Below are 22,000 nucleotides of genomic sequence, written 5' to 3' on the forward strand. Positions count from 1 at the left end.
AACCACGCCCCCAAAGCTGCAGACTCAACTGAAAACAGCTCAGCAAGTGCTCCTGTCTCCAGCACCCAGATACCCAGCTCCCAATGGGATCCAAACCCCAAATGAATGTGTTTTACTCTGTATAAAGCTTATACAGGGTAAACTCATAAATTGTCTACCTTCTGTAACACTGATAGAGAGATGTGTACTGCTGTTTGCTCCCCCAGGTATTAATCACATACTCTGGGTTTATGAATAAACAAAAGTGATTTTATTATGTAGAAAAAGTAGGATTTAAATCGTTCCAAGTAATAACAGACAGAACAAAGTAATTTACCAAGCAAAATAAAACAAAACACATAAGTCTAAGCCTAATACATTAAGAAACTGAATACAGGTAAATCTCCCCCTTAGAGATGTTCCAATAAGCTTCTTTCTCAGGCTAGACTCCTCCTCACCTCTGGGCCCAGTCCTTTCCCCTGGTACCATCTTGTTAGTTCCAGCTCAGGTGGAATTCTAGAGGATTTCTCATGACTGGCACCCCCCTTTGTTCTGTTCCACCCCCTTTTATATCTTTTGCACAAGCCAGGAATCCTTTGTCTTTCTCTGGGTTCCCACCCCTCCTTCTAAATGGAAAAGCACCAGGTTAAAGATGGATTCCAGTATCATGTGACATGTTTACATGTCCTGTGAGACTTCATTACCCACTCACTGGCACATGCGTATACAGGAAGGCTTACAAGTAAACAGAGCCATCTTCAACCAATTGTCCTAGTTAATGGGAGCTATCAAGATTCTAAACCACCATTAATAGCTCACACTTTGCATAATTACAATAGGATCTCAGAGTTATGCTACATATTCCCAGTTTCAGATACAAGAATGATACATTCATACAAATAGGATGAACACACTCAGTAGCTAATAAGCTTTGTAATGATACCTTACAAGAGACCTTTTGCCTAAAGCATATTCCAATTACGTCATATTTACACTCATTAGCCTATTTCCATAAAACATACGGAGTGCAACATCACACCCCTCCACCCCTTTTTGTCCTTTGACTACAAGGATGTTAATGGGCCACTTCAATTTGAATGGTCTCCTAGGCTATGTGCTAACTACTTATGCTAAATTATCTGTTCCAAGGCTTTGGGAGTCTTCCCAAAAGTTGGGGGCCCAGGGACCGGGGGCCCCGTCACCCCGCCCTTGGCCAAACCGGAGCGGGACCAGAGAGCCCACCCTGCCCACACTTGGGTGGGGGCTGAAAGCAGCCCCTTGACTGTGTCTCTGCCCTCGGGGTCCCTCACCCTGTGCAGGTGCAGTGCATCCCCACAACTGCCCCTGTGGCTCTGACCATGACCTGGCTCTGGCTGGGGAAGAGGAAGCCTCGGAGTCACAACCTGGCCATGATAAGAGCCACTCATGATAAGAGCCATGGTGGACCCTCAACCTGCCCGCAGTGCAGGGGGCCTGAGTGGAGCAGTTCTCAGCTCATGTTCCTGCCCCCTGGGCCTCCCACCCTGGACAGATGAAGGGTCCGCAGCTCCCCACAGCTGCCTGCACGGCTCTTGTCATAGCTGGGCTGTGGCTCCGAGCCCCACCCTACCGAGCAGGCAGCTGTGGGGAGCCATCATGGACCCTTCACATCCACATGCCCTGTGCTGGGCGGGGAGCCCGGAAGGATGGAACATAGGCTAGGGGCTGCTCTCAACCCGTGCCCGGGTTCCCCTGCCAGGCTCCATGCTGGTCTGGATGAGGGGTGGGGCCTTGGTGGGAAGTGGAGGTGAGGTCCGCCCCTGCCCCCCCGCCCCCTTTTGGTGCCACTGATCTGATCTATTTTGTATTTAGCTGTGACACTCTGAGTACCTTTCCCAGACCTGAGGAAGAGCTCTGTGTAGCTTGAAAGTTTCTCTCTCACAACAGAAGTTGGTCCAATAAAATATATTACCTCACCAACCTTGTCTCTGTGAGTCTTACGTCATTCCGCTGAGTCCCATTACCTGTCTGACTAGAAGTGGCACTGATAGACTCCTTCACATAAACTTTTTGCTGGAGATGGTTGCTTCAACTGATGAGCTTTTGGGACAAGGCTTTTGAGTGCATGTTAAAACTCATATGAATACTCAGTACTCTGTGTAGGGAACAAAAGTTCCTATTGTGGGAGGAGAGGAGACCTCTGCCTTTCCAATGATTCTGCCTCTGCCAATACTGGATACTGGGCGTAACATTTCTTCTGCCAATAATAAAGTACTGCATATAATAGCACTTTTCATCCATTGATCTTAAAGGTCTTCACAAAGTAGGTGCTATTGTCCCCACTTTACAGATGGGGTAATGAAAACACAGAGAGATCAAGTGATTTGCCCAAGGTCAAACAGCTGAAGAGGTGGGAACATAACCAGTGTGATTTCCAGTCCATTCCCATCCACTGGATCACCCAGCCGTCCATTTCTATGTAGTAAGGATTCCTCTTTGCCAGAGAGAATCTTCTGCTGCCCCTCCAGCTACTTCGTGCTCGAGAGGCAATACAAAGCAGCTAGAGCCGGGGCTGAAAATCTGCCCTTCTGTGTGTAGAAATACAGAATGCGGGTTCCCATTTATGTGCTTTAATATCCTTTAGGTTTCTCCAAACATCCTGCGTGGCATTTGTAAATCCTACTCCCATTCCCAATTCATTTATTTTTAAAAGGTCACTTCTTGAATAGGCGAGAAAAGCAGTGGAAGTGTCGGGAGTTATGAATTGTGGATAGTGTCAGTAAAGTATTGACAAGGGAGAAAACTGGAAAATGATGAAATTGGAGTGTATCTTTGAGAACAGTAAGTCAGTGAATGCTTATGAGAAATTTGAACTTTAAAAATGACATGATGGATGGCTAGGATGATTTCACATTGTTTTTTCATAAACATCACCATACAACTGAATTTTATAAAGTAGTTGGCGAAAACTACAGGAAGATAAGCGAATTTATCTACTAGTCATTAGTACTATACATGCCAAGTTTAAGCTAACTTCATGTTCTTTAAATGATGTTGCCAATATCAGGACCAAAAACGACACAGATTTACACTGAATGTGAATATACAAACTGAGAAATGAAGTGTGGGTTTTTTTAGGATAATCCAGAGATAATGTTTCTGTGGGAAATTCTGTGTTCATTTAACTGCTGTGTTAAAGAGTTGTAGCTCTACTTTAGGGGTGGGAAAGGGGTATTGCACAAATGGGGGTGGGGTGGTTGGATTGGGGTTTTTTGTCTGTACTCAGCCAAGAAAAATGAAAGGTATTCAGTGAATATACTGTAGGATAATGGAGTCCAGGTGTCTATGCTATAGCACATGGAGGATGTAGTAGTACAGGTGTGAGAGCAGGTGAGGGAGAAGGAAGAAAGAGCGGCATTAGATTGGCTAGAGCAGGGGTGGGCAAACTACAGCCTGCGGGCCGCATCTGGCCCGCCAGCTGTTTTAATTTGGCCCTTAAGCTCCCACTGGGGAGCGAGATCTGGGGCTTGCCCTGCTCCAGCCAGGGAGCAGGGTTGCGGGCTGCTCCGCATGGCCCCTGGAAGGATCAGCACGTCCCTCCTATGTGTAGGGACAGCCCAGGAGGCTCCGCTCTGTATGCTGCCCCCACCCCAAGTACCGCCCCTGCAGCTCCCATTTGGCCAGGAATGGCGGCCAATAGGAGCTGCAGGGGTGGTGCCTGCAGACGGGGCAGCACGCAGCAGAGCCACCTGGCTGTGTCTCCATGTAGGAGCTGCAGCGGGGACATGCTGCTGCTTCCAGGAGCCGCTTGAGGTAAATGCTGCCCCGAGCCTGCACCCCTGATCAACCCCCAGCCCCCTACCCCAGTCCTGATCCCCCTCCCGCCTTCCGAACCCCTGGTCCCAGCCCGGAGCACCCTCCTGCATCCCAACTCTCATCCCCAGCCCCACCCCAGAGCCTGCACCCCCAGCTGGAGCTCTCACCCACTCGTGCCTCAACCCCCGCCCCAGGCCTGATCCCCCTCCCGCCCTCCAAACCCCTCAGTCCCAGCCTGGAGCACCCTCCTACACCCCAAACCCCTCATCCGCAGACCCACTCATAGTCCTCACCCCCCCTCCCACACACCACCCTCCCTGCCCCAGCCCGGAGCACCCTCCCACACCCTGAAATCCTCATTTTTGGCCCCACCCCAGAGCCTGCACCCTCTCCTGCATCCCAACCCCAATTTCGTGAGCATTCATGGCCTGCTGTACAATTTCCATACCCAGATGTGGCCCTCAGGCCAAAAACTTTGCCCACCCCGGCTAGAACCTTAAATGGTACCTCTCGACTTGCTTGCATTATGAAAATATAGTCTGGAAGTCGCCTCCTCCTTCCATCTTCTTTCAAATGGAGGTGATGAAAAGAACTACTTACTAGATCTGATTGGTAATCATGCCTTTAATGCAGTTTCTAGGTCCTGTGGAGCTAAACACATTATTCTGTCTCCTCATAATCCCCTTTACCAGAAACACTGCTTACTTTGTGCACGCATCATTCCACCAATGAACACTGCCTGCAACATGCACGTGTTATGTATTACTTGTGTGGTGCTGCCCTGTCTCCCTCTTTTGTGGAGGTAATTGTAGGTTCCATCATTTTGTGGCTTCTTAAAACTTTTGCATGAACTAGGAATAGAACAAGTCCTATATTGTTAAATAGTCTGGCACTTGAAGCTTTCTGCATGTCCTTTCTCAACTACTTATCTCCCAAACACTTTGCTCAGCTGAATTTGGGAAGAGCATAAGTTCCTGCACGCTTCTGAGGAAACGAAGAGGACTAGGAAATGTGGAAGCTCCTTCCTTGATTCTGTAAATTGCACAGTCTGCTTCAGAAATGCATGGTTGTGGACTTTGCTATGAAAATCTGGGAACTAATGCTTCTTCCATTATTATGTATTTATTTGTATTACCATAGCGCTTAGGAGCCCCAGTCATGGAGCAGGACCGCATTGTGCTAGGCACTGTGAAAACACAGAACAAAAAGACAGTCCCTGACCCAAAGAGCTTTGTCCCCATACCCTAAACCACCCCCCCCCCTCCAAAACATGTTTTGGATAATGAACCTTAATTCTATGTTAATGTTGAGGACCTGAAGAAAGCCTATGCTTATTTTAAAGCATCTGCCTAACAGCCTTCCAACTTCAACTACTGCCTTTGTCTTATAGCTACATAAAAGCTGTGGGGTGGAATGGCAGATAAGCACTTATGTACAGGTATACTGTATGATTTTGCTTCCATGAATAAATCTATGCAGCAAATTGTGCTCCTTCTACACTAGAAGACCCATTGACTACTGGATTTGGCTCTATATTGGGAGATAACTGAAGAAAAGGAGGAGTTAGCGTAACAGAAGTAAAACCTACCAAAGGAGTGAGTTCTAGTTCTCTTTTCTTTTTATTTGAGATTCCTAATATTTTACAACATGAAAACTAACTAGGCTCTTGTGTCACATAATTAACCCTCAACACCAAATCCTGTTTCATACACAATGCTACTGAACGTAAGGTTTAGCAAACAAAAGTTAAATGATTATGGGAATCTTTTAAAATGGGCAATAAATCACTCAAGGGTGTGCAAAAGTAATGAGATGTATATGTGTGCAGGCCTCAGGGGTGCTGTTCCCTGAAGCTTGAGAACAAAGGTGGTGTGATGCCAGCGCCAAGAAGTGCATTCACATGCATTTCATGAGAACAGAACGTGAAATCTTGCTCTTGTCACTATAGTGTGAATCTGAAACAACTCCAGATTTACACTAGTGTAACTTGGGGCAGAATTTGGTCCCTGAGCTGTTTCATTATTGCACTGGGGGAGGGAGAATTGTAAATGCTTCCTGCAACATAAATGACAGGTTTCAGAGTAGCAGCTGTGTTAGTCTGTGTCATAAATATAAAGGGAAGGGTAAACCCCTTTGAAATCCCTCCTGGCCAGGGGAAAGCTCCTCTCACCTGTAAAGGGTTAAGAAGCTAAAGGTAACCTCGCTGGCACCTGACCAAAATGACCAATGAGGAGACAAGATACTTTCAAAAGCTGGGAGGAGGGAGAGAAACAAAGGGTCTGTGTGTCTGTCTATATGCTGCTTTTGCCAGGGACAGAACAGGAATGGAGTCTTAGAACTTTTAGTAAGTAATCTAGCTAGGTATGTGTTAGATTACGATTTCTTTAAATGGCTGAGAAAAGAATTGTGCTGAATAGAATAACTATTTCTGTCTGTGTATCTTTTTTGTAACTTAAGGTTTTGCCAAGAGGGGTTCTCTATGTTTTTGAATCTAATTACCCTGTAAGATATCTACCATCCTGATTTTACAGGGGGGATTTCTTTATTTCTATTTACTTCTATTTTTTATTAAAAGTCTTCTTGTAAAAAAACTGAATGCTTTTTCATTGCTCTCAGATCCAAGGGTTTGGGTCTGTGGTCACCTATGCAAATTGGTGAGGCTTTTTATCCAACATTTCCCAGGAAAGGGGGGGTGCAAGTGTTGGGAGGATTGTTCATTGTTCTTAAGATCCAAGGGTCTGGGTCTGTAGTCACCTAGGCAAATTGGTGAGGCTTTTTACCAAACCTTGTCCAGGAAGTGGGGTGCAAGGTTTTGGGAAGTATTTTGGGGGGAAGGACGCGTCCAAACAGCTCTTCCCCAGTAACCAGTATTAGTTTGGTGGTGGTAGCGGCCAGTCCAAGGACAACGGGTGGAATATTTTGTACCTTGGGGAAGTTTTGACCTAAGCTGGTAAAGATAAGCTTAGGAGGTTTTTCATGCAGGTCCCCACATCTGTACCCTAGAGTTCAGAGTGGGGGAGGAACCTTGACAGTCTGTATTCGCAAAAAGAAAAGGAATACTAGTGGCACCTTAGAGACTAACCAATTTATTTGAGCATAAGCTTTCGTGAGCTACAGCTCACTTCATCGGATGCATTCAGTGGAAAATACACTGGGGGGATTTATATACACACAGAACATGAAAAAATGGGTGTTACCAGACACATTGTAAGGAGAGTGAGTAACTCTACAAAATGCTTTTATTTCTACATTGCTCCTGTTGTTAAATTATTAGTTTAAATGTATTAATCTAATAGGGTATTCAAAGCACTTCTGGACTAGGTATGCTATACTGAGATGTCACTGGAAAGTATATTTTCCTTAGATTTGCATAAGGCTTGCAGATTTAATCTTGGACTTCTGTTTTCTATTATATGTCAAGATTTATAACCATACTGGTAATGTACAGTGCTGATAAACAAGAAAAATATCAATGCAAGTTAGGTGCCTAACTCCCTTAGGCTCCTTTGAAAATCTGTGCCCTGTGTATTTTGTAGATTTACTAGACTCTATCAAGCAGGTGTTATATTAAAATGAATGGCTCCTGAGTGCTCCACAGCAGTGGCACTGAAATGTTCAACAGAAGTCAGTGTTGCCAATGTCACGAGATCAAAAATCATGAGTCAGGCCCTCAAAATCATGAGGTCTTAAAAAATAATAAATGTCAGATTTTTCTTATTTTTTGCCATTTTTTGTCCACAACGGTGAGGGCTTGAAACTTAACTACTTTTTAAATTTTATTTTAATGAAAGCTGAGATTGTCACATAATCACTGGCCTTGTGGGGCTGGACCTTTCAGAAAAATTCCAAATATAGTGAAAGTTGACAACACTGGGAATGTTGTTCTTACCTTAGCCCATCTATGACTACAAGAGAAATTACCACACTGTCTTTTTGAAGGGAGACACAGAGGACAAAATAGTAGCTGAGCAAGAGTTAGGATATGTCTACATTATGGAGAGTGCCCCAGCCTATGGCGCCAGAGCTGTACAGGCATAACCCCATAGTGTAGAAGCAGCCAACACTGATGAAAAGGGTTTTTCTGAATCTTTGGGAACACCACCTCCCCAAGCAAGAACAGCTATGGCCTGTCCTACGCTAGAAAGTTACATAGTCCTAGCGACATCATTCAGGTGTGAAAAATCCACACCACTGAGTGATGTAATTAAGCCTAACTCCTGGGGTAGACACTGCTAGGTTGGTGGAAGAATTTGCCCATTGACCTAGATACCACCTCTCGGGGAGGTGGATTAACTACATCGACAAGGTGTTGCTGTAGTGAGTGTCTACACTGAAGCGCTACAGCAGCACACTGTTTTTAGAGCGTAAGAATGGCCATACTGGGGCAGACCAATAGTGCATCTAACCCAGCGTCCTGTCTTTCCTTCTCTCCACTATGAAAACTGACTGTTAATTCTGCCCTTCATTTCCTATATTTTAACCAGTTACTGACTCATGAGAGGACTTTCCCTCTTATCCCTTGATTGTCTACTTTGCTTAAGAGCCTTTGGTGAGGGACCTTGTCAAATGCTTTCTGAAAGTCCAAGTAAACTGTATCCATTGGATCAGCCTTGTCCACATGTTTGTTGACCCCCCCCCCAAAGAACTGTAATAGATTGGTGAGGATGATTTCCCTTTATAAAAGCTGTGTTGACTCTTCCCCAACAGATTGACTTCATCTATGTGTGTAATAATTCTGCTCTTTATTATAGTTTCAACCAATATACCTGCACTGAAGTTAAGCTTACTGGTTTGTAATTGCCTGGATCACCTTTGGAACCTTTTAAAAAAATCAGCATCACACTAGCTATCCTCCAATCATCTGGTACAGAAGCTGATTTAAGTGATAACCATCAGGGATTCTCATGACAAATTTTTTGGTGGCCTCAGAATGTAGCCACCACCTCTTCCTGGTGGCCACTCTGAAACTTTTTCCTAAAATACTTAACTTTAGGTTTCAGAGTAGCAGTCGTGTTAGTCTGTATTCGCAAAAAGAATGGCACCTTAGAGACTAACCAATTTATTTGAGCATAAGCTTTCGTGAGTTACAGCTCACTTCATCAGATGCATTCAGTCATTTAGGAAAAACAAATATGCATATATACACATCCAAAACATTGTAGTTTATTTATTGCTAGCTAGTATGTTTAAAAACCGATATCACTTTTCACAGCAGACTTGCTAGCTAGGAAGTCTGTTGTGAAGTTTATGCTATTAGCCCTGACACATTCAGTGGAAAATACCTAGTGTGCTTTGCGAATACAGACTAACACATCTGCTACTCTGAAACCTCTCACTCTCTTACATGACACCATTACAGTGCCTTACAAGGAAGAGTTCTGCATCAGTAACCAATTTCACACATGCTTCCATAGTGATTACAAATTGATGCAAATACAGAGGAACTCTCCCATTTGGAGTTTCATCTTTATTATTTATAGTTACAAACACAGGGTGTAGACAGGAGATCAAGTAGTCTTTAATGAAATTGTTCAAAGTACAGAAGAGCACTGATAATCAGATTTTTTCTCACTCGTTTGCTTAATTCTGTTTCTTGCTAGCTATTAAAGTGTATTTTTGTTAATACAAAAGGTGAAAAAGTCAACACCCTTTAATAGCACTAGGGAGAGACTTTCAGCTGGGAATGTAAGAGGACTTGGCCCACAGAAATTTTGGGGCTATTTGATTCCCTTGAACCTAACCGTTCTTTTTCCTGTATTTGTATGTATAAAGTGAGCAAATCTGGCCTGAAATTTGTTGCAAGAGGAAACAAAGAACCCCATTATACCCTTGTTACAGTCACTTCTCAGCATATAACTGCTTTTTTAAGAGGTTTCTGGAGCTCTTATTTACATAGATAACATTCTGCTACGTTGTGGGGCTGAAATGTGTGGAAACAATAGCAACATGAGTGATAATAGTGAGATTTATAGAAGAAATAGAAAATAAACATCTTAATCTTCCTTTTTGTGGGGGAAACTATGTTGGGTAAAAATAGTTCATGACCTTTTAAATGGAGACAGTGTTGGGCATATCCTGCTCTCAATCCACACACAGTGAATTTCCCACTGAAATTATCTCCTGGAAATATGAGCAGAGTCACATCACTGGCAGAATAAGAACTCTGATTTATGGAAAGTGAATGTCATATGGCATAGTTCCTTCTCATTTCATATTTTTTAGCTCAAAGAATCATATGACCATAACATCAGTTGACCCATAACATCAGCAAATTCATCCCATTAGCTATCCACCAGTCATCTGGTACTGAGACTGAGTTAAGTGATAGGTTACATACCATGGTTAGTTCTGCAATTATATATTTGATTTCCTTAGAATCATAGAATATCAGGGTTGGAAGGGACCTCAGGATGTCATCTAATCCAACCCCCTGCTCAAAAAGCAGGACCAATCCCCAATTTTTGCCCCAGATCCCTAAATGGCCCCCTCAAGGACTGAACTCATAATCCTGAGTTTAGGAGGCCAATGCTCAAACCACTGAGCTATCCCTTCTTCGGAAGTCTTGGGTGAATATTATTTGGTCCTTGTGACTTGTTACTGTTTGGTCTGTTGTGAATAGTGATATTAACAAACATACAAATATCACTTTTCACAGAAGCAGGCTTACTAGCTAGCAAGTCTATACAAACAAAAACCAGAAACCAAAAAAGCAAAAGAAACAACAACAAAAGACAAGAACATGCGAAACACCTTATTTGTGTTTCTATTCTGTTTCCCTCCAGTAAAGAATAGGGACAACTGTATGCAGTTATTACTGAGTCTGCAAAAAAACCACACCCTACATACATAAATTACAATGATTTGGACAGGGATGTGTGCATATTTATTCGTTTTTCCTGAAGTTAATTAAGTTTTTTTGGAAAAATTGCCGCACTGTGAGGCCACCAAAAAAATTGTCGGGAGAACGCCTGGTCTAGCTCACGTCTACACGGAAGCGCTATGGTGGTGGTGGTGCTGCAGCGTTTTCAGCGCAGACAAGCCCTTAGCCCTGGGTGGGAGAGGCGAGGAGAGAGGGTGGCTTAGCTAGTACAAGTCCTGCCTAGCCAGTGCCTCTCACCCAGGAGCACTCAATGACCCCAGATTTAAAAGGTTTGAAAGGCAAAGGCAGGGCAGTGTTGGGATCTCCTCGCCGGCTGAGTGACAGTGCGGAGAGACTCGAATGAAAGCGGGAGCAGATCAAGGGCCCTCGCCCCTGCCTCCTGCAGGCTGAGCCTTTGGGCTGCCCGGGGCTACCCGAGCCCGCCAGAAAGCAGGGGTTTGGGCCCCTTTTGTTTTCTCCTTTCGTCCAAGCGCCTCTGTCTTTCTCCCCGCGGCAGCGCCCGGCCCCCGCCGCCGCCTCCATCGCCCTGGCGCAGGGAATCCCTGAGCGTCGGGACTGGTTTGCCCAGGGAGCGGCCCCAGCTCTCTCGGCCGCTCCAGGCAGGGGCGCGGCGCGGCCGCCGGAGGGTTAACGGGGTTATGGGCGGGGGCAGGAGGCGCCGCTGCCGGGCGTGCCCGCCGGTCGCGCACCCGGCGGCAGCCCGCGCCGCAGCCGGGGCGGGAGGAGGCACAAGCGGCGGGACGGCGAAGCCGGGCTCCGTGCTCGGGCGCAGCTCCCGCGGGGCGCTGCTGGCTCTGGGGCGGCCCGAGGGGAACAGGGGCGCGGGGGCACCATGCCTGGAAGCGACACCGGCCTGGCTGTGGACAGGACTTACTCGGACCCGGAGAGGCACCAGCGCGCCAAGACCCGGGTAATTCCCCTCTCGCCGCGCAGCCCGCGGGGGCTAGTTGCTCCCCCGCCACTGCCGCTCTCGGCTCTTCCGTGTCGCAGCGTCCCCAGGGGCTTGTTCCAGGAGCCCCTGTCGCCTCCCCGGGGATCTGGGCTGGAAATGGCTGGGGTTCCGCTCAGGTGCGAGAGACCGGTTTGTCTTGGGGGCTTGACAGGCGCCCGTCGCCTTGGGAGCCAAACCCAAACTGTCCCTGTAATCTCAGGTTTCAGCTCCTCTCGCCCCGAAGCAGCCACTGGGCGCCTGGGCAGAGAGCACACCTGGCCCACGGCTCCATTCCCCTGCGCGCTGCGCTGGCCTCCGAGCTGTGGCACTGGATTGCACTGGAGGTGGTGGTAGCTGCGAAAGCTTAGTGGGAGCGCTACGGATGAGGGACTCATGGCCGGCGCTTGAGACACTTAGCTCCGGTCTAAAGGTAACGAAACAGCTTCTTTTGCTCCTCCTGATGACTACAAGCGGCAGCAGTTGTGGGGATGACAACTGTGTTTTTTTTTGAAGTGAGGGCAACAAGTTGAGAGACTGCCTGAGGAGCTACCATGTAACAACCCCTCTGCATTTCTGTGTAGAGTGTAAGCAGTAAGAAGAAAAGGAGGACTTGTGGCACCTTAGAGACTAACCAATTTATTTGAGCATAAGCTTTCGTGAGCTGTAGCTCACGAAAGCTCATGCTCAAATAAATTGGTTAGTCTCTAAGATGCCACAAGTCCTCCTTTTCTTTTTGCGAATACAGACTAACACGGCTGTTACTCTGAAACCTGTCATAGTGTAAGCAGTGTCAGTCTGAGCCATGAATTCAGATGTGCCTTTGAAAGAAAGCCTGCTGACCAAAGCATAGGTTCTCTATTTTAAGTAAATCTCACAAAATAGCTATTTCTATGGTTATTTTTCTTAACCTAAAGGAAAACTTTTAATAAACTTTCCCATTCAGTGTTTATAACCCAAATGTTGCTTCATTGCCCTGTTGCCTCAGAAACTGAAAATGAATGACTGTTGACAGACTGTAGAAACTGAAGATCAAGATAAATTCACTAAAGAAACTAGCTCAAGCTGAGAGTAATGGAAAACTACAAAAAGTGAACAGAAAACTAGCTGTTTAATTCTTTGAATATTAACTGTTCGTGCTTAGACACCCCTGGGATGTCTCCCTCAGAAATCCTTAGGTAATACAAGCAAAGGCTCTTCTTTTGTTTTAAATCTCCCTTAAAGGGAAGATCTGCAGAGCAAATGATTTTTCTGCAGCAGGGAGCAATTATTACTGCTCACTCCATCCCCCCTCCCTCCCTTGCTCGTTCTCCCCCACCCACGCTCACTCATTTTAACTGGGCTGGGGTGGGTCCATTTTCGACCTGGTGTTTAGTTGAAAATGGGACACCTGGCAACCTACATGCTAAAACTACTTCTAAGAGGGTTGGAGCAATACATTTATATACTGTAGTGTCCGTGAGGTACAATTTCATTGGGGCAGTTTTTCTCACGGTGCAGTGGCAGGTTAGATTTGTCTTTGATTATTTTGTGACTTTTTTTAAATTATTTTTAATAGCCTGCATGATATCTGAATGTAAAAGCACCTGTTATATTAATGATCATAATATGTGTGTGTAATTACATGTATGACTACACTATGGATGGGACTGATGGGTTGGCTAGTTTGTGTACAAATTTCAAATCTCCAGCTACCTGTTTGGTTTAAGCAGGTGAAGTCCTCTCTGTATTTATGACTCTGGTTAAGGAAAAGAAAGCAAAGCTGCTCTTCAGGGTATTGTAATTTCCTCTTGCTGGCTCTGGCTGTGGGCAAAAATAGCTGTTCTGCTTTCTCTCTTCTACTGAGACAAGATATTTAGTGCTTCAAAATAAATGAGCTTCACAGCTTGAAGTACTTGGATTATTTATCTGTGGAGGAAGACTGCTTCCTTTCCCTACATAGAATGCTAGTCTTTCTTTCCACCCCTCCCATCTCATTAAATGGCACTGCTAGACAGAAGAGAGTGTGCTTCAGATTGTTTCTGCATAATGAAATGTTTTAAATTAAGTAACCTCATTCACTGTGGCCTTTACTGTTGGTATGCTATCCGCATAGCTTGGCCGTTGCACTATACGTTTGACACACGTTATACATAAACCAACAATATTGATGTCTACTTCTTTGTATACCGTTGAGCAAATTAGTTTTATACCTCCTAATTCTTCTCTTTCTGGAAGGTAAACATGCTATATCGCTTAGCATGATGACAGAAGAAAACTTTGTATCTTCTTGATGTGTCTTGATTTATTTGAGAATTTAAACTGAAGTCTCTTCAGTCCAGCAGATTGACTTAATAGCTGGGCCAATTTTCAGTATTGCCAGCTCCAGGTGTTCAAAAATAATTAAATTTCTTTTTTTAAGAAAATGTTGGGTCCTTTTTATTTGCATTCTGATGCCTTAAACACCAGGGTTCACATTTTAAAGCTTTTCTCCGCAACCATGAGGACTAGAAACTTACTTTTTTATTTTTTTAATGTAAGCTGAAACACTGATCTAATCACATGACTCTAGGAGCTGAGGCTTTAAGAAAAATGCCCAATACAAAGAGACTTGTGATAAAATCAAAAGAGTTGGAAAAAACTGAGTCTCTTGTGTAACTGGATCGTTTTATGCATCATGTGGCTGGAGGTTGGGAAAAACTCCGCTTTCACTTACCTAGGACAAGTAGCTTTTCCTGATGAGTGAGCTGGATAGGTTCTGGCTCATTCCCTGAGAATTGGGAAAGGAAGGAGCAGAGTAGTTCAAACTCTATCCTTTAGCTGGAGGGGTTGGGGTGGGCAGGAAGCAGAGCAGCAAGCCATGCTGCTGCTTTGCAGTGAAGGAGGGTCATTTCGCCTTTTAAGAGAAGGGGAGTGGGAAGGAAGAGCAGAGCAACTGAGGCTGCTGTTGCTCCTGGCAAGGCAGAAACTGACGTCCAGCAGTACTCCAGAATGGCTGCATTCCCTCGGACTGCTCCTTCGCTGATGAACTGAGGCCCTTCTCACTTAGCCACCATTGTAGCTATTGCTTTGGTTTGGAGTCAAGGATTTCTCTTTCTCCCAACGAGACTGAGGTGGAATGCAACCAGAACACAGAAGACAAAGGGTTTGTCAAGCAGTTTAGATCCCAACTGTAGCTTTCCTGCCCAGGGAGCGCCGGAGCCCAGCCACCGCCTAGACGGGGGCTGCCCAAAGCATGCTGCTGCTGCTTTTCCTGGTGAGGCATGGGAGTGAGAAGGAGAGCAGCCCATGTGGAAGGCCAAGGGTTTCCTACATGTCCAGAATGGCAGCAGCCCTACAGAAGCCCTGCAAACAAAATTAGGGAGCCTGGAATTAATTAATTAGGTGTATGTAGGTGGAGGGGGTGATAGGAGGGAAGGAGATGTCAGGACTGATTTTTATTAGGAGGACCTAGGAGCATGATGGTGCAGGACGTTTTAATCTGGACTGACTAAACATAGTCCTGTGGAGATCAGGTGTTGAGACTTTTCAAGTGCTACACATCACCACATCCATCTTGAACTCTACTAAGGATAATTCAGATTAGAAGGTGAAGGAAAAATGAAGTCTATTTTTAAGAGGGAAAAAGTCTGCTGTCTGTTCTGGAGGGGGAAAAAACCCAGCAGATTCAGTTTGTACAGAAGTTAGAACAATTCATTATGAAAGGGCTCAACGGGTAGTGATCAATGGCTCCATGTCTAGTTGGCAGCCAGTATCAAGTGGAGTGGCCCAAGGGTTGGTCCTCGGGCCGGTTTTGTTCAATATCTTCATTAATGATCTGGAGGATGGTGTGGATTGCACCTTCAGCAAGTTTGCAGATGACACTAAACTGGGAGGAGAGGTAGATATGCTGGAGGGTAGGGATAGGATACAGAGGGCCCTAGACAAATTAGAGGATTGGGCCAAAAGAAATCTGATGAGGTTCAACAAGGACAAGTGCAGAGTCCTGCACTTAGGATGGAAGAACCCCATGCACCGCTACAGACTAGAGACCAAATGGCTAGGCAGCAGTTCTGCGGAAAAGGACCTAGGGGTTACAGTGGATGAGAAGCTGGATATGAGTCAACAGTGTACCCTTGTTACCAAGAAGACCAATGGCATTTTGGGCTGTATAAGTAGGGGCATTGCCATCAGATCGAGGGACGTGATCGTTCTCCTCTATTCGACATTGGTGAGGCCTCATCTGGAGTACTGTGTCCAGTTTTGGGTCCCACACTACAAGAAGGATGTGGAAAAATTGGAAAGAGTCCAGCGGAGGGCAACAAAAATGATTAGGGGACTGGAACACATGACTTATGAGGAGAGGCTGAGGGAACTGGGGATGTTTGGTCTTCAGAAGAGAAGAATGAGGGGGGATTTGATAGCTGCTTTCCCCTACCTGAAAGGGGGTTCCAAAGAGGATGGATCTAGATTGTTCTCAGTGGTAGCAGATGACAGAACAAGGAATAAAGGTCTCAAGTTGCAGTGGGGGAGGTTTAGGTTGGCTATTAGGAAAAACTTTTTCACTAGCAGGGTGGTGAAACACTGGAATGTGTTACCTAAGGAGGTGGTGGAATCTCCTTCCTTTGAGGTTTTTACGGTCAGGCTTGACAAAGCCCTGGCTGGGATGATTTAGTTGGGGATTGGTCCTGCTTTGAGCAGGGGGTTGGACTCGATGACCACCTGAGGTCCCTTCCAACCCTGATATTCTATGATTCTAAGGGGAATATCAAGATGGTAGAATCTCAGGGAAGGAAAGTAATTTTTAAACTCCACTGTAGTTAACATGCCAGAGGCTCTTCCTCCATTTCATTTTCTCCCTGAGACCACTTAGAGAAGCAGTCAGACCTCCTTGGCTTGCCTGCCAGCTAAATAGCAATGACACCAACCTGGGGGTGTGTGTCTCATTTTCTGTATAGTCAACACCATCACAAAGATCCCACTGCCTAAAAGCACTTGAATGAAGAACAGCTGGTCAAGCAGAAGCAATGTTTTGAAGAATTAGCTAGGCCACTGGTTTCTCCTCCTTTCAAGGTGCATTTCCCTCCCTAATCCATCGAAGAGGTGCAAAGCTTCACGGTCCTGCAGAATTTACTATCCCTGTCAAGAAACTGTTTGCTAGGAGACTTTGACCCATCCTCCCTAGTGAGGATCTGGCCAAAGCAATCCATGCATTTGTTGCTTCCATACTGGATTACTGTAATTCTGGGGTTGAAGGTTGAAGTGATGCAGAAATTCCAATTGCACAGAATGCAGCAGCTCACCTTCTCAACAGGAAGAGCTGCTATGAGTATGTCATCCCTGACTGTGAGCTCCACGTGCTCCACTGGGTGGGTCCTACTCCACTTCTAGGCCTTGGTGAAGACTGGGGTACATCAACAACTGCATCTCCATCTGTAATCCACTAAGACAACTGAAGTCTTTTGGAACAATGCAGTTAACAAAAGCCAGGCAAAGAAGTACCAAGGATCTCATTGCTTCGACAATGTGCTTCAAGACCATCCTTTTTGGGAAAAAAACAAACTTTTAAAGCATAACCAGATAGGGATTGCCCTACTCAGTCACATCCGTGGTCCATATAGTGAGATGCCCTGTCTGGCTGACCAGTATCAGATGCTTCATAAGAAGGTGCAGGAAATCCTAATTACTGTATTTCCTACCCATAAGAGAAGTCTCCCCTCACCCCCCTTAATCCCCATCAATTAGTGGCAGTAATTTTTGATGAATGATTTTATCCAGTGCTTAATTTGTAATGAAAGACTTGCCAAGGCTCAAGCAATTTGGTGATGGGGCTCAAGCAATTTTTTTTTTTTTACATTGATAATTGATGCAGCAAGCCCAAAAGTGCTGAGGCTATGAACTGCCAAGCCTAGAGGTGCCTGGGCTCAGCTCTGGCAAGCCCTATCACAAATTAAACACTTGAGTTTATCCTTTTATAAAAATGTAAATCTGTCTAATATAACTGGATGTTCTCATTACTTGTATAAATGTCATGTGGTTACAAAAATTCCTTTTCTTGCTTAAGTCTAGTTAGTCCCCTTCTTTTTGCATTATTAGAAAAGGTTAAAAAAAAAAAAGCATTTGATCCACCTTTGCTGCAATCATTCATACTGTTTGTATTCCTCCCTCATGAGCCCTTTCATCCAGCTCAGCTCAGTCTTTTTAATCTCTCCTCATATGGAAGTCTTTTGTGGCCTCTAATCACTGTCATCACCTTTTTCTTCTAGATAACCTGTTTTTCTGTTATATCTTTCCTTGGATTCACTAAGAGGGTTGGAGGAGAAACCTGAAGAGACCTAAAGAGATTGGAAACACAGGGAAAATGCAACTGTATGAGATTCAGCTTGGAAAAATGCAAGCTAATGCTGCTGGAACTAATGAACTAAGTTTCTGTACCTGGCTTGGAGATAGGACCAGAAATAATATAATGTCTGGTGTGAAGATGGAATGGGGTGTGGGGTGAAGTAATGTGACAGCTATGAAATGTGGGTAACCACAATTGGAATGAAATTAATACTTGGTGTAACTCCATTTAGTTTCAGTAGGTTTATGCCTGGGTGAATGTTGTTCACTGTTAAAACAAAAGGAGGACTTGTGGCACCTTAGAGACTAACCAATTTATTTGAGCATAAGCTTTCATGAGCTACAGCTCACTTCATCAGATGCATGTAGCTCACGAAAGCTTATGCTCAAATAAATTGGTTAGTCTCTAAGGTGCCACAAGCACTCCTTTTCTTTTTGCAGAAACAGACTAACACGGCTGCTACGCTGAAACCTGTGTTAAAACAATTAGTAGATATTTACCACAGTACTAGTACCAGTACCTGGTGAGTGAAGTGTTGTAAGGTAGCTGGTAATTCTATATGTTTGAATGTTCACTGCCCATATTCTTAACTAGTGTACATTTTAAAGCATTACTGCGTATCCAAGGGTTGTATGTTTGTAGGCCTTTACTAACGCTGAACCCACATTTTTTTTTCTTAGCATTATTTTAGCCATGTTTTAAGAAACCGTTGAGGACACCTCATACCCTGTGTAATGCTAACAAAAATTATAGCAGGATGGTACTGGAGATTCAAGAATATTTTTAAAAAAATCAATGACAAGTGTCTGCTTTTAAAAATTATTTCAAACAAGTGACAGTCTCGCTACAAAGTTCAGATCTGGTTTTCAAACAAACGCAGGTGTTCAGATTTGGGGATTTACAGCATTTTAGGTAGAGAAATGGATCTGAACAAAAATCCTCAGTGGAACTTTATGCTACAGTAGCATAAGCAGAATGTACATTTTCTGTTTATGATCAGTTTAACTGGCTATTGTAGGTCCCCTGCCCACACTAAGTGCAGTGCAAAAGTAAACTGCATATATGGTGAAAAGGAAACCACCACTTTTAACCTGTTAAGTTTGATAGCCTAAGTTGTTAATAGATACACAAGTTCTTTTACAAGTGTATTTTCAGAGTGCTGGATATTATATTTTAATAGAAATCCTCATTTGTTACCATCACAGAAAAAATATTTTATGTACTTTGTATGCACATTTTATGAAATGGTCTATTGACAGTGTCCCTTTAAATATCAAGATATTTCTAATGAAAATATTGTAAAAGAATCCCTCAAAAATATTTTGTGTCCAGACTACTTGAGCATCCTTACAAATGTTCCTCTATTAGGGGAAAAAAATTCAAGATAACGTGATGAGGCAGAACACTATTCACATCTCCTTAAAAGCTGATATTGCTATCATTACCTCACAGCATCTCTGAAGACTTGGGTGCCCCATCCTGAGGTACCATAAAATGATGGGATGCCTACTGCCAGGATGCTAGAAATCGGAAGAAGAAAATTTAAAACTGCAGGAAAAAAAGAAAAGATAGCTAGGATAAAATCAATGCCTTTTGTTTTAGAGGATGCTCCTAACTAAACACGGATATTTCAACAATGTAATGGAAGAGTTTTTTCTAAATTGCTGACTTTCAAAACATTTTTAACTGAATACTCCAGCAGAACAATATTGAACAGCAGGGAGGTGACAAAGTTGATTTCTTTTTGTCCTTTCAGTTTCCAGATTAAATACAGCTGAAATAATAATGGCTGCTGTTAGATTTTTTTTTTTTAAAATAATTGCTAAACCAAGTGAAATAAGGTAGGGTGAAAAAATTGTTACACAGGTCAGCATGTATTTTAAAATGTTTGCCTGTGTCTCAGTGTACTGCTAGTTTATGCCCCAGTCCCGTGATCTGTGCAAATAGATTTTTGTGCCCACACATATTTTGGGGGTGGGTTAAAAGCCACTGTTTCCCCTCTTCCCTGCCCCCCCCCCACTCCATTGCTCCTACATAGATGAATGCAAGATGGAAAAGGGGACCAGAGTTCTCTTCGAAGTTTGAATGGATTTTTGACTGAGAATTTTTTTGAACCTGGGTAGATGTGTGTGAACTTCGCTTTGGGTCTGTGCCAGAAAATTTTGCACAGCTCTAGCCAAAACAGTGTAATGACTCGTTCCTGTTGCTATGCCCCTCCTGGATCCTTGTTACTGTGCATATTGTTTGCAGGATCAGGGTCTAAGTTAACTACTTTAAACATAGTAAAAAGATATGTACACACACACACACACACACGTTTTAATTATTTGGTTTGATTCTCTTGGTTTAGTTGGTTTGGGTAGCTTTTTAGAAGGTTGCTTAATTTGGCAGCCTTGCAAAAGGACAGTTACTCTGGTGGGATGCAGACAGGGAAGTTGACTTGATTTGTACTGCTGTTCAGGGTATAAATCAAATGGGCACTGCTGGATATCAAGTTTCAGCATCTTGACACAATAGGCAAATGTGCTGCAATCCAGACCTGACCTCAGTTTGGGGAGATGTTGAAGGGAGAGTGTAACTGGAGGGAATCATATGGTAGAATGAATGAAAGTATTGATGCTTTTGGTTTGTTCAGATAAAGTAATTTGTTACTTCCATTAGTGTTGTTAATTAAACCTCATATGTCAAAATATACAGAATATCCTTAAATCAAACTTTAATACTTTTGAAAACACCATTTTTCTTTCTTTGCCTATTAGTAAAATTTTGATTATCATGGATGAGTGTATTTTAAAAAAAAAAAAATCTATTCCTAAACCTAGTTTTGAATCATGAAACCTGGGTTCTTCTATTCCAAATCCTTCCACTGGCTGGCTGCATGGCCTTGAATAAGTCAGTGACCTTTGGATTTTACTTAGCCATTTGTACGGTAGAGTTCGTAATGCTTATGTGTCTTTTGATATCTCTGGATGGAAAAAGGTGTGAGTGCAAAGTATTATTTATATTATTGAGTTGATTAAAAATAACTAAGGACCTGGTCCAATATGCACTGAAATCACTTGAGGTCTCTTCATTTACTTCAGTGGTCTTTGGAACAGGTCCTAAATGAATACGAACAACATTATGAAAACATAGTCTATATATAAAAAGAAAAGGAGTACTTGTGGCACCTTGGAGATTAACAAATTTAGTTGAGCGTAAGCTTTCGTGAGCTACAGCTCACTTCATCGAATGCATTCAGTGGAAAATACAGTGAGGAGATTTATATACATAGAGAACATGAAACAATGGGTGTTCTCATTACAGTGTGTATGGTAACACCCATTGTTTCATGTTCTCTATGTATATAAATCTCCCCACTGTATTTTCCACTGAATGCATTCGATGAAGTGAGCTGTAGCTCACGAAAGCTTACGCTCAACTAAATTTGTTAATCTCCAAGGTGCCACAAGTACTCCTTTTCTTTTTGAGAATACAGATTAACACGGCTGCTACTCTGAAACTAGTCTATATATAATCAGTATATTTTTAAAGTAGACTATAGTTGAAGTATAATAGATGTCTCACATGTATCCTTGTAAAGTTTCATCTAGTTTAAGTCCAAGGGTTGGTGTTACACAAGATCATTCCTTTAAAAAGTTTACATTTTGGTCCAAAATGTGTGTGTTTTTAAAAAAAAAAAAAAAAAAATTATTTCAGTTTAGTTATCCGTCAAAGATGGTGTTAATAACAGAAACAAAGAAATGTGTGGGGTTTGGTTGGGTTTTTTAATTCAAAGGACCATGTCAAGCTGTCTATCCTTTTAATTGCTGACTAAGGACTAGGTCTACCAAACACTGTATGTGTTTGTCTTTACTCATGTCATGTAATCCCACTGAAATTAATAGGACTGTGCAATTCAGTAAACCCACTAACATACATAAAGATTTGCAGGATTGGATCCTAAAACGAAGTAAGAGAAGCTTTCAAATGACCTAGTAATTTTCTCATTCAGGAGAACAAGAAAAGGAGTACTTGTGGCAGCTTAGAGACTAAGGTGCCACAAGTACTCCTTTTTCTTTTTGCGGATACAGACTAACACGGCTGCTACTCTGAAACATAGACTGAAAGTGAGTTA

The 22,000-nt window shown here is 43.6% G+C and overlaps 1 protein-coding gene across 3 annotated transcripts in view; it reads left to right on the forward strand.

The window, feature by feature from the left end:
• TMCC3 (transmembrane and coiled-coil domain family 3) overlaps window positions 1-22,000 on the forward strand; it is a 234,653-nt gene that overhangs the window by 151,982 nt on the left and 60,671 nt on the right. Inside the window, exons 1-2 of one of the 3 annotated variants that reach the window (XM_073327538.1) lie at window positions 11,341-11,564; window positions 11,806-12,015. The exons of 1 other annotated variant lie outside the window; for it this stretch is intronic. In XM_073327538.1, the coding sequence (XP_073183639.1) occupies window positions 11,487-11,564; window positions 11,806-12,015 (288 nt within the window). In that variant the 5' untranslated portion in view covers window positions 11,341-11,486. Of the gene's footprint in view, window positions 1-11,340; window positions 11,565-11,805; window positions 12,016-22,000 lie in introns of those variants that run through there. One more of the 3 variants, XM_073327539.1, reaches the window with a different exon arrangement.

Source organism: Lepidochelys kempii, chromosome 1, assembly GCF_965140265.1.
Source record: "Lepidochelys kempii isolate rLepKem1 chromosome 1, rLepKem1.hap2, whole genome shotgun sequence".
Lineage (NCBI taxonomy): Eukaryota > Metazoa > Chordata > Testudines > Cheloniidae > Lepidochelys > Lepidochelys kempii.